The 12,770-nt window shown below is 30.4% G+C and overlaps 2 protein-coding genes across 2 annotated transcripts; both read left to right on the top strand.

Annotated features, from left to right (window-relative positions):
* The first annotated feature begins 352 nt into the window (after window positions 1-352).
* LOC132805431 (GDSL esterase/lipase At1g29670-like) lies at window positions 353-2,590 on the top strand. Its single transcript, XM_060820413.1, has 5 exons — window positions 353-608; window positions 1,152-1,282; window positions 1,637-1,882; window positions 2,077-2,323; window positions 2,418-2,590. The coding sequence occupies exons 1-5, from the start codon at window positions 353-355 to the stop codon at window positions 2,588-2,590; spliced, it is 1,053 nt and encodes a 350-aa protein (XP_060676396.1).
* A 6,599-nt stretch (window positions 2,591-9,189) lies between these two features.
* On the top strand, window positions 9,190-10,314 carry LOC107421389 (spermidine hydroxycinnamoyl transferase). Its single transcript, XM_016030653.4, has one exon. The coding sequence runs from the start codon at window positions 9,190-9,192 to the stop codon at window positions 10,312-10,314; it is 1,125 nt and encodes a 374-aa protein (XP_015886139.4).
* The last annotated feature ends 2,456 nt before the right edge of the window (window positions 10,315-12,770 follow it).

Here is a 12,770-nt window from a genome sequence, read left to right on the forward strand (position 1 = left end):
ACACACACACACACACACATAGATAAGGGAACAGCCGAAAACATTACCCCTATCAAATTAGAATGGGTATAACATATGCTAACATAAAAAAAATTAGTTAAAAAAAGGAGAAATTGTTTAAGTAATGTGCCAATTAGTCAAATCACATTTAATTTAAAGGCCTAGTTAGTTACAAAACATGGGACCATTCTGTGCTTGTGAATTTCGAGCTCATCACGGAAGCTTTCTTTCTTTCTCAATCCTCAGCTTATAAATTGTTCTCCAAAATTGTCTTATTTTTGTCCATCAGTCCTAAACATACCTTATTACCTTATTACTTGCCAATAATTTCATCATATTTTGTTTAACTCAAATGGCATTTGAGCTAACTAAGACATTTTGGGGGTTTTTGACTCTCTTATTGGTTTCAAATTTGCAATACTATTATTTGGTTGAGGGAGTATCGCAAGTGCCTTGTTTGTTCATATTTGGAGACTCTTTGTTGGATACGGGGAATAACAATTTGCTTCTCACATTGTCGAAAGTCAATTACCTTCCATATGGGATTGACTTTCCCAGGGGTCCCACAGGAAGGTTTTCCAATGGCCCCAATTATGCCGATGTTGTAGGTCTGCTATTTTTCCTTTCTCTTTTATTTTATTTTATTTGCTCCCCTCCTCTCCTTTCAAAAATTAAGTACCGCTATATGTTTATTAAGAAAAGTTTCAATTTTCGGAAGGTTTTTAATGTGTCTCTATAATTTGGTAAGAGAACATTTATGAACATGGTTGATCAATAATCGGTTTTGGTCTCATATGTGTTCGAAATTGTGTATTAGAATTGATTAATCTTCAGGATATAGGAAACTGCATGTTATAATATTTTTCACATAAGAGATCTGAATTTGTAAAAAATTTGGATAATGTGTATATTTACAGGGTTACCCAAAAAACATAAAAAATTGGAATACAGCATATGATAATTTTCATATATATATATATATATATATGTATATATAGATATATTTGAGTTAATAAATAATAAATATTATTTTTATATATCAAAATAGAAGGTTCTTCATTTTTAATTTGTTTATATATATTATATGATTTACCTGCTTGTATAAATTGTATTAATGGTAATTACTGAACTTATAATTAATTAACTTTCAGCTGAGCTTCTGGGTTTTGAGAAATACCTTCCAGTACCATTTGCTTCTGCAACATCAGGGACAGATATTCTCAAAGGTGTAAACTATGCATCAGGTTCATCCGGTATTCGTGATGAATCTGGATACACTGAGGTCAAATATATTCATATACACACATATAATTATATATATATATATATAGTTATGCAAGTTAACAATCTGTTTTTTCTAGTTTAATGAAATATATTATTTATCTAGTACTTTTGGATTCATTTATAATGTTGAATTGAATTATTTTAAATTTTGTATTCTAATAAAAAATTAAAATAGCTTAGTATAATATTCGGTACAGATATCAAAAGCAGTTATTATTTTCCATTTAAATTTATTTTATTTCTTTATTAATGTTTGTATGGGAGTGCAAAAGAAAAGATAAGACAGACACCTCCTGTAGTCCTAACACACACACACACACACACACAAAAACAACTCTGTTATACCTTGCAGGGTGCTCGGATAAGCTTGAATCTGGAGCTGCTAAATCACAAAATTATAGTAGCAAGAATTGTGCAGATATTAGGAAATAAGGAATTGGCTGCTCAACACCTGAGCAAATGCGTATACTTGGTTGGAATAGGCAGCAACGACTATGCGAACAACTACTTCCTGCGCCAGTTTTACCCAACTAGCAGACTATTTACTCCTGAGCGGTATTCCATAGTTCTCATTCAACAATTGCGTCTACAATTACAGGTTTCTACTTATTAAGTTATATATCAATCTTTAATTATTTCATATATAGTTTCAAACATAGAAGAAAACAATTAGTGTCACATATCTTTTCTGGACATTTCAATACTGACAAAGTCTATGTTATATTTCTGGACAATGATTCCAAAATAAAATAAATAATAAATAAATAAAATTATAATTGATGATGTACAAAGACATTGTACAATCTTGGGGCAAGGAAGCTGGCACTTTCTGGATTGAGCTTGATAGGTTGCACTCCATATGAAGTGGCTACGTATGGTACAAATGGCGGTCCATGTGTGGACAACATTAACATTGCCGTTCAACTTTTCAACACCAGACTTAGATCTCTTGTAGATGACCTCAACGCCAATTTTTCCAATTTTAAATCCATCTACATTAACAATTATGAAATCCAATCATCCACCAATGCCTCATCTGGTACATATTTTTTCTTTTTTTTTTTCACATCTTTTTTTTATTTGAAAAGAGTAAACAATATTTTTTTTTTATTTGTATGCTACTTGTTGTGAAGTTGTTATTCGTCAAGTTCGATGTATTCCATTTGGGAATACAAGTGCGAATAGGAATGAATACGTATTTTGGGATGCATTTCATCCAACTGAGGTTGCAAGTGTGCGATTGCAAGTAGAGCATACAAAGCTCTGTTGCCTACTTACGCTTATCCACATGATATCAGGCAGTTAGCTCTAGCTTAATGAGGATATTATTATATATCCAACCAATTAAGCAGCGGCCAGTTGGAAGAATATAAATGGAAGACTTCTCGTATGGCCTATTATATATTATGTATTAAAATATATATATGTGAAGTCCCCATCGGTTGAAAAGGGAAACAAAACATATTTTATAAGTAGCTGTAGATACTTTTCCTTTAAGAAGCTTTTTAAAACTTTGAAGGCTAGATTGTAAGAGGATTTTCTAGTCTCAAAGAGGACAATATCTTATGCTGTTGGTATCAAAGCGAGTACCTGGATCAGTTGGAAAGGGGAACGAAATACTCTCCTTATAAGTGGGTGTGAATTTGGAAAGGGGAACGAAATACTCTCCTTATAAGTGGGTGTGAATTTTGTGTGGCTAGTTCAAAATGCACCGCAAATACGAAAAGAATTATATTGTTATTGATATTAAATATACAAATAATGATACTAGAGTTTGTATGCGTACGAAACACTCCTTATAAATGGGTGTGAACACACACATATATATATATATATATATATATATATATATATATATATGCTATGTACATATAATAAATGTATGCATGTATGTGTTTGTGTGGCTAGCTCAAAATGCACCGCACATACCATGCTTTATATTTATATTATTGTAATACCACGCACATTCAGATGATGAATAAAGAATTATATTGTTATTGATATTAAATATATAATGATACTAGAGTTTGTATGCGTGCGTACTAAGGAACCTCTTCCAATGTGAAATTCATATTGTAACAAGTACGTATCAATACTTTATTATATATTGTGGAAAAAGCTGGGAATTTTGTATTTCTAATTTCTAATTAAAAATGGTTCTAAAAGCTACAGTATTCATAAAATTTAATTGAAAGTGTTTATTTCTTTTATGGTTCTAAAGGCTACAGTATTCATAAAATTTAATTGAAAGGTTTTATTTCTTTTCTTTTTATCATTTATAATAATTTCTTTATTTATTTGTCATTTATTTTGATGTCTTGAACACAACCTCTTATCTTATTTTTCCTTTTAGGTTTTAACTTCTAAGAATACAGAAAAGGGATGGTATGTTCAACAAGAATTATTAAATGATGGGTGGTCACACCTCTCAACTTGTTGCTCTATGATTCAAGCTGGCATGTACGATTATCCCATGTTTTTCCTATGGATAGGATTTAGTAGTCCTACCTACCGGAACAACCTAATTAATTGCAATGTTGACACATGATACTCTCGTATATATGTTTATGTTTGGTTTTCCATGCCCGCACTTGAACCTATGATCAATAAAGATGGGATTTAAAAACAAAGTAGATCCAGACGCGGAGAAACTGCTACTCCATTGCTTCAGATTTTTCTGGCACTGCCTTGTACATAAGGACACTTGGAAGAATATTATTGGAAGACTTTTCATGATATGCCCTATTATATATTATCTATTAAAAATATATATGCTATCTACATATAATTTTATCCACGTATCTAAATATATTTTTGTTTTTACTAAAAAGTGAAAAAAAAAATTAAATGCTTCAATGTGGAGGGGAGGAGAAAATCTTCAGTGCATCGGAGGTACCAGCACAGCTGATACCTGTCAACTTGTTGCTCTATGATTCAAGCTGGCATGTACAATTATCCCATGTTTTTCCCATGGATAGGATTTAGTAGTCCTGCCTACCGGAACAACCTAATTAATTGCAATGTTCACACATGATACTCTCGTACATATGTTCCATGCCCGCACTTGAAGCTATGATTAATAAAGATGGGATTTAAAAACAAAGTAGATCCACACGCGGAGAAACGGGTATTCCATTGCTCCAGATTTTTTTGGCACTGCCTTGTACATAAGGACACTTGGAAGAATATTATTGGAAGACTTTTCATGATATGCCCTATTAAAGATATATATGCTATCTACATATAATTTTATCCACGCATCTAAATATATTTTTGTTTTTACTAAAAAATGAAAAAAAAATTAAATGCTTCAATGTGGAGGGGAGGGTTTGGTTTAATGATTATGATGATCAGAATGCATTGATGTTGTGGACTACGCATTAATGGGAGAGGAATGCTCGTTTGATTAAAGAGGCCAAGGTCGTAAAAGAAGGGCCACAGTTATAGTGTCATTTATTATAACTCGTGAAAGTAAAGGTTCATTTTTTTTTTTTTTAAATATAAAGCTTTTCATTGCAAATCTATTTTAGAAAAATCATTTTTTTTAAAAAAAAGGCTAATATGTATTTAGTAGTAAAAATAAAATTGCACTAAATGTTATATTGGTTTTCCAGATTAAAAAAAAGTTTTGTTTTTAAGTTCAGAATTAAAATTATTTTGAAACAACTTAAAAAAGTTATTTATTTAATTAATAATGCTTATTGACTGTTCTTAAATACTTTATTTTTGTTGAAAAACAACTTTTAAGCATCAAGTAGTGCCTTTGAACTGAAAAAAAAAGAAAAAAAGAAAAAAGAAAAAAGAAAAAAGAAAAAAGAAAATGCCATGCATAGACACCATGGTGTTTTCGTGGAGGTTGCAATTGCCTTTAGAAATTGCAAAAAGACAAGTTTGTCCTTAGGAATAGAGAGAAGATTTAATTACCCTTGATTCTGTAATTTTTTTGATATAAAATGGAAAAGGAATCAACAATGGAAGTTTTTATTTAGTTTAGGATCCACAATATCAATAACATCGTTTGGATATGATATGTAAAATCAAATATAATTTTTGGATGAAAAATGCCAATATCACTTATTAAAAGTGTAAAACGTTGGTGAACTTAACACTACCATGTGCACCAACTAAACCCTGCCCGACCATTTAATACACCAGAACCGCCCTATTAGACCTACCATTTAATACTCCCCCCTTCTTTATTTATTTATTTTTTTAAAATATTTATTTAATTTTTTTTTTATTTTTTATTTTTTGGTTGTCCTTTCTCTTTTTAATAACTTTCGTCCCTTTTTTCGTCCCTTTTGGGTAAAGTCAGAATTAAAAAAAAATAAAAAATACACATATATATATATATATATATATATATTTTTTTTTTTCTTTTCATAATAGGTCATATACTCATATACTCATATAGCAGTGTCCGGGAGATCGAGGTAGTTTATTTATTTAATAGCCTTCAAGCTGATTTGCTACCTTGGAAGGGGGTAGTTAATGGGATTTATTGGATATGTTATTTTTTTAGAAATTAAGATTTTAATATCTGAACCTGGTATAGATTTAAAGTGATTGTTGCATTTTAGCGATGTTATATGGGGCAAGTTATTAAGAATAAAGTTCAGAATTTCATAAGTTGATTTTGTATTGTTTCTTGTGATAGTTTTTAGATTTTTATTTTGATATTTGGTCTTTTGGAGATTGAGATTTTTATATTAATAATATTTTATGGATCTATAATAGTTGATATTTCTACTGAAAATCTAAAAAGTATGATTTTTGGAGCATCGCTAAAATATAAAAAAATGATGGATGCTTTTTTATGGTTTATGATTTAACGTTATTTGTTACATGGGAACTGAATTTTTGGAATTTGTTTTAAGAGTCTTTCAAAAATGATATTTGAGATAATGAAAAGACTTGGTATCCTTCTATCCTATGAATTTAATGGAAAAATCCTAAATAATTTATACCAAAAAAAAAAAGTTATTAGATAAATAATTAACATTAAATTTATAACCAAAAAAAAAAAAAACATTCCATCCACCAAAGCCATCACAATGCTAAAAATTTATAAATCTCTCTCTCTCTCTCTTTTCTCTCTAATTTTTTCCACAATTATTTGTTAATTTTTTTTTCCAACTTCCTTTTCTTCTAGCTTTTTTCCTTTATTTATAGAGTTAGGAGGTTCCAGATAAAATATGATTTTGAATTTCAATTACATTATTTTTTAGATTCAATTTTTTACTTTTGATTTTTAGTTTTTTAATATAAATTTAAATGTGCTTTATCTCTGTAGATAAAAAAATTAATTTGATTAGAAAAAAAAATTTAATTTAAATAGGATAATTTTATTCTCATAAATTTCTTTCATTATCTAGTACTTATGCTAAACAAAACCAGTATATAATCAAAGGTTTATATGTCTAACGCCGATCTGCTTCTTCAAAACATCAACATTTTCTAACATCGCATGAGCCTGTCGGAAAAAGCAATTAAATTCTGTACAAATATCATCTTCGTTTTTAAGTCAGAGCTTCGGGGGTGGTATTGATGCGTTCAATTTACACTGGTTTCTGGGCTTACAGATACTTACAAAAGTTTAAAACCAAAGCTCCAATATGAGTCATAGTATGTTACCAAAAAATAAAAAAAAATAAAAAAAAAAGTCTCATCTGGAACATGAAGCTCTAGAAGATGATTCTATTTGAAAATTTTGGGCAAGTTTAGAGAGCACATAACAGTGACATCCTGTGTTGAAAAAGGTCAACAATACCTGAGTCCTAGATTTCATGGAAAACCAAAAAATACGAAAAACATTCATGGAAGGTGGTTACTAATTCATTCACCATTGCTTCTTTATATATGAACTAGAAGAAACCAACAAGAAGTCAAACTAAAGTTTGTCATTGAGGAAATCTCCCAATCAAGACAAATGGTATGTGGATATACAGGCATAGAAGTTTTTCCTGTTACTCGAAAACGTCTCCTAATGGTTCAAGAACTGCCAAATGAACATGGCATTAATTAAATTTGATGATTCCTGTATGATGCTACTAGATTTGACTTTTGTAGCATTCTTTTGGCTCTTGTTCTATTAAATGAATTATTATAATCATTTTGAGGCCTAAGAATTCCATTTCAAAATTCTAAGTATTAATTTGTGTTTTCACAACTTGAAAGACCTTATTTTCCAGTTCATTTATGGCACGAGCCTTTAAAAACCAGGAGTTGACATTCAGTTGAACGTAAAAGATAGTATTTCTGTTGTGGAGGAGAGTTAAAAATAAAATAAAATGTATTTATATGGTAGAAAAAGTATAGTTGTTTAAATTAGGGTAAAAAATTATAAAGTTACAAACTATTTAACTTAATTTTGTAAAATCAAGAAATTAATTGAAAGATCAATAAGGAAAGATAATAAAAACTTACTATAACAAATAATACTATATTATATTAAGAAAGTTTGAAATTAATGAGCATAAAATAGGGGTAAAAAGAGAAATGAGTTATTTTAGGGATCAGATAAGATTATGTAGGGTAAATAATTTAAAAAAATGTAAAAGTACACTAAGAAAACAAATGTTTTCTTAGGGAGGGGCAGGGGACCATAGGAGCATGACCCCCTCAGACCACAATGTGGCTCCGCCCTAGATATTATATATACTATTTATCTATATATATGGGTATGCTAAGAATATTCTATATCTATGTAACAATCTAAACTAAAATACATCTGTTATACAAGTTTGATTAAGTTTAACAAAGTGCATCATACATGGGAGATCCTGGGAGGGTTTTGGAACGATCCTATCAATCTATATCTTTCTTTGGATCAGAAATGATACTTCCTGCTTTGTATATATATATATATATATATAATTGTATTTAAATATATTTTATTCTATTTTAAATATATGTTCCTACCTTTTTATAAAGTTGTTTCCTAAATATTGTATCTATACAATATATTTGTATCATTTATAATATGTTTGTATAAAATATTTATTTTTTATGTTAAAAAATTAAAAATATATTTTAAATTGATTTTTATTTTAGTTTTTGGTTGATAAACAAGGAATTCCGTTTATTTTTATTGTTTAAAGTATAATATGGAAAATCCAATATAATTTTAGGGTGTAAAAATGAATCTCACTTATATAAATTGTATATGATGTTGGTGAATTTAACACCTTTACCATGTGCATAAACTGTACCCGGGCACAGCATTTAATACACCCTCAACAGCTCAATTAGACCTAACATCAAATATATCGCAAATTGCTATTCCCAACCCTATGTGAGCAATGAATTAATGCCACCTCATTACAAACTATTATATTATTCCATTTATTAAAAAATAAAATAAAAATGTTATTACTTTTATATTCTAAGAAATAACAATGAGCTGTAAAATCATATCGAATACCAACGTTGTTGTTGTTGTTGTTTTTTTTTTTTTTTTTTTTGGGGTGAAAAAACACAAAAGTTGTTTTTGTTTCTCAAAATTATTAACTTATAAAAAACTTCTCCTATCTATCCATCTATATATATATATATATATATATATATATATTTATGGATACATCACATATACTTCTTATAAGAGAGGGTGGAAAAAAAAAAAAAATGGAAGTGAGAGTGAAGAAGTGCTATACAGTGAAGCCGGAAGAGAAAACATGGGAAGGCTGTCAACCTTTATCTGAATTAGATCAAACAGGTTGCATAGGCCACGTACCTAGTCTCTATTTTTATCGACCATCACAAAACTGGTTAACACCAGCCAACAACATTAACACCATCACTCACATCCTCAAACAATCACTCAGCCGAGTACTCGTCCCTTTCTATCCACTAGCAGGTCGTTTGCAATCTATAGGCCGAGGCCGAGTCCAAATCAACTGTAATTCCATGGGGGTTCCATTCATCGAAGCCGAATCGGATTCCGAACTCGACGAATATTTCAGAGACTTGTATGCAGCTCCGTCTTCACTGAAATATGATAAACTCGTCCCAACTGTGGACTATAGCACCACGCCAATCCATGAGCGTCCTCTTTTGCTTGTCCAACTCACAAGCTTCTCTTCTTGTGGTCTCGTCTGCCTCGGCCTTTCCATGTCGCATACAGTTATTGATGGTTACAGTGCGTTTCATTTTTTGTCTGAGTGGACTAGGTTTGCCCGGAATAAGCCATTAGAGACGGTTCCGTTTCTAGACCGTAAAGCCGCTTTTCGTGCTGGAGATCCTCCACTTGCTCCAACTATTGATAATCCTCCTCTACCTTCGTTATCGATCCATGCAGACAAGGATAAAAAGAAGAAGGGGAAAAGAGTCGCCAGCGCGATTCTAAAGCTTTCAAAAGATCAAGTGGAGAGACTCAAACACATGGCAAACGAGGGCCGCAGCGAAACCACTAGGGCTTACACTCGTTTCGAGAGTTTGGCTGGCTACATTTGGAGATGCACATGCAAAGCTCGGAAGCATAGGATGGATCATCATCCAACTGGATTAGCCATCTACGTGGATGCACGTAGCCGTATGAAGCCGCCGTTGCCGAAGGGCTACTTCGGCAACGCGGCGGTGGATGTGATCGCCACAGGCGATGCGGGCGAGTTGGTGTCGAAGCCGTTAGGGTTTGCGGCGAGCAGAGTGAGGGAAGCGATCGAGAGAGTGACGGACGAGTACGTTAGGTCAACCATTAATTACTTAAAGAATCAACCGGACTTGACATGGTTTAAAGATATTGATGAACCGCAGAGTATTGACGATCTAGGGTTTACCAGTACTGGAATAAAGCCTGATCAGTTCGTTGTGAGCTGGTTGACGTTTCCGATATACGGTGTGGACTTCGGGTGGGGAGATGAAATCTATTTTGATCCAGGAACGTATGAACATTTTGATGGAGCGACGTTTATTATGCCTAGTCCTAGTGGTGATGGATCAGTGATTGTTGCACTAGACTTGGAAGCGCCTTATATGGAAACTTTCAAAGAGGATTTCTACAGAGATATCCACAATTCTATGAAGCTAAATTAAGCTTCTAAGTACTCCTTTTGCTTCATCGTATGTGACCGAGTCATTTTGCACTGCTTTGTACGTTTTATTGTTCTTGTCAGTTGTAACTGTTTATGTTTTTATTGTATGCCCTTTTTCTTTTTCTTTTTTTTCTTTCTTTTTTTTTTTTTTTTTATGAAGACTAGGGTTTATGTTTTTATTGTATGCCTTTTTTTTTTTTTTTTAATGAAGACCTATATATATATATATATGAGTCAAACGTTTATTTTTCTTTTTGAAGTCCTCAGCTGGTTTTTGAATTTTGATTTGCACTAGTGTGTTTAATTAATTTTAATTTTTGTCTGTTTAAATTATATCCTTGTCTTTTAAATATTGTAAATGGGTGTGTGTTCATTGTATAAATTGTTATTAGAGTATGTTGACGCTTAAAATAGATTGTCTTGTTTTGATCATGAGCCAGAGAACCGTCATCGACTCCTAAAGCGGTTTCAATTTCCAGCCAAATATTTATTTATTTATCAAATATATTGTTTATTTATTTATTTATATTTCCTCTTTCCATCCAACGACGTCACTGTGCCCCTGAGTCGTACTATATATTGAGAAAGTCGGTCAAAATTAGTTAATTTTTTTAACTCGTTTTTGTTCAATCAGGCCACATTTTATGTATTAATATTTCATTTTAAGATAAGGGCGGTGAAAAATCCCCTCTCCACGTTGAATTGAAAAAGACAAAGAAAATAGTTTTAATGATTGAATACTACTACCTAATTATAAAAGTATAAATTTGAATAATAAGGATACAGGGATTCGAGGTTATTTGTAATGTTAAAAAAAAAAAATCGTATTGGAAAAGAGAATAAATAAATAAATAAAAGTCAGGGGCTGGACCCGAACGGAGCCATTAAATAGTCAACAAGACATTTTCTAGAATAGCTATAAAATAATAAAATACAAAAGACTTTACTCATAAAATATATACGGAGTAATTAACGATTCTTTTCAAACATTTGGGCCTGGGGTCGCCCCTTTTTTGTTTTTTTCCATGTATATGTTATTATATTTTAAATTTATTTTAGTCTTCTACATATATTGACCACCTTTATTTTATTAGCTTTCTTTATCAATTAAATATTACAATATAGAGTTTGTAATTATCTATTAATTATTATTAATATAATAAATTATTATATAAAAAATATAAATTGATTTGCTATTGACGTTATGTGCGTTATAATTTCTTATCCTGAACTTTATAGAGTACGAGAATATGAGTGTTTTACCATCAAATTCATAAATAAAAACAAATAAAAAATCTTACTTTTTTGCTCTTTCTCTTCCAACATATTTTTCTTTATATTCAATAAAATTAAATAATTTAATTTATGCTTGTTTAATTTATTTTTAAAAAATGCATTTTATTTTTGGCATTTTAAAAATAGTTTGATTATAGATATTAATTTTTTTATAAACAATAAATTAACTTCCGACTCCCACCCTGACATTCCTGGCTCCACCCCTGCTAGTAGTGATCAGATAATTTCTAAAGTACAATATCAAATTGATCTAATTTTGTTTTGTCCAAAAAAAAAGGCCTAATTTTGTTAAAAAAAATTGTTAGAATTTGGTAAAATTGATGAACTAATATTCATAATTTTTTTTTCAAGATTATAAAAATAATATGTATATATATTTGGCCCCTATAAAGTGAATATATATTCAAATTTTAATCAGTAAGGAGCAAGATTTTTTATCTCTAAATCCTATTATATTATCTGTTCCACCAATCAAAGAGTGCGATGTTATTTACAAAAAATCAAACTCTATATCAGCCATCTCATTTCAAAAATGGCAAGCAGGATGCAGTCGTGGCTAAATATTTATTAATAACTAATTCAAAAGTTTTATTAAAAAAAAAATTGAAAAGAAGCTAATTCAAGAGGTTGATATGGGGAAATAAACTTTTAAATTTTAAAAGTTACCGTAGAAGAGAACGTTCTGTATATTTTTACACATTTCAAAGAACATTTATTTCTGTTTCGTATGTTAATTTTATACTTATGGGGTTTGCAATCAATTAAATGTTTCGGTACATTTTTTTTTTCTTTTTTCTTAAGAAATGTAATATTTGTTGCTTATTAATTTCCTTGAAATGTTGAGTCCATTATATATATATATATATATATATATTTGTTTCATATTGCCTTGATCCAATGCTTGGTCTTTCCATAGTTTGACTAATAATTGAAAATTAGCACTGTTATGATCAAAAAGAAAATTAGAATAGTTCAGGATACATGGATTTGCGATTTTCTCTCTCACCGCTAATATATATATATATATATATATTTTAAGGTGGGTTTATGGTTAAATGGGACAAAGCACCAACAAGAACAAGACAACCTTAATCCTTAACCCGTGGTGTTAAAATACAGCTCGAATTAGATACAGGATTTCAAATTTAGTCCCAAAACATT

This window comes from Ziziphus jujuba, chromosome 1 (genome assembly GCF_031755915.1).
Source record: "Ziziphus jujuba cultivar Dongzao chromosome 1, ASM3175591v1".
NCBI lineage: Eukaryota > Viridiplantae > Streptophyta > Magnoliopsida > Rosales > Rhamnaceae > Ziziphus > Ziziphus jujuba.

Excerpts from the sequence above, each read along its gene's own strand:
- LOC107421389 (XM_016030653.4), top strand. The coding sequence starts at position 9,190 with ATGGGGGTTCCATTCATCGAAGCCGAATCGGATTCCGAACTCGACGAA.
- LOC132805431 (XM_060820413.1), top strand. The coding sequence starts at position 353 with ATGGCATTTGAGCTAACTAAGACATTTTGGGGGTTTTTGACTCTCTTA. Across the intron at positions 1,283-1,636 it reads ATGAATCTGGATACACTGAG|GGTGCTCGGATAAGCTTGAA; the intron begins GTCAAATATATT and ends TATACCTTGCAG. Across the intron at positions 2,324-2,417 it reads ATCCACCAATGCCTCATCTG|TTGTTATTCGTCAAGTTCGA; the intron begins GTACATATTTTT and ends CTTGTTGTGAAG.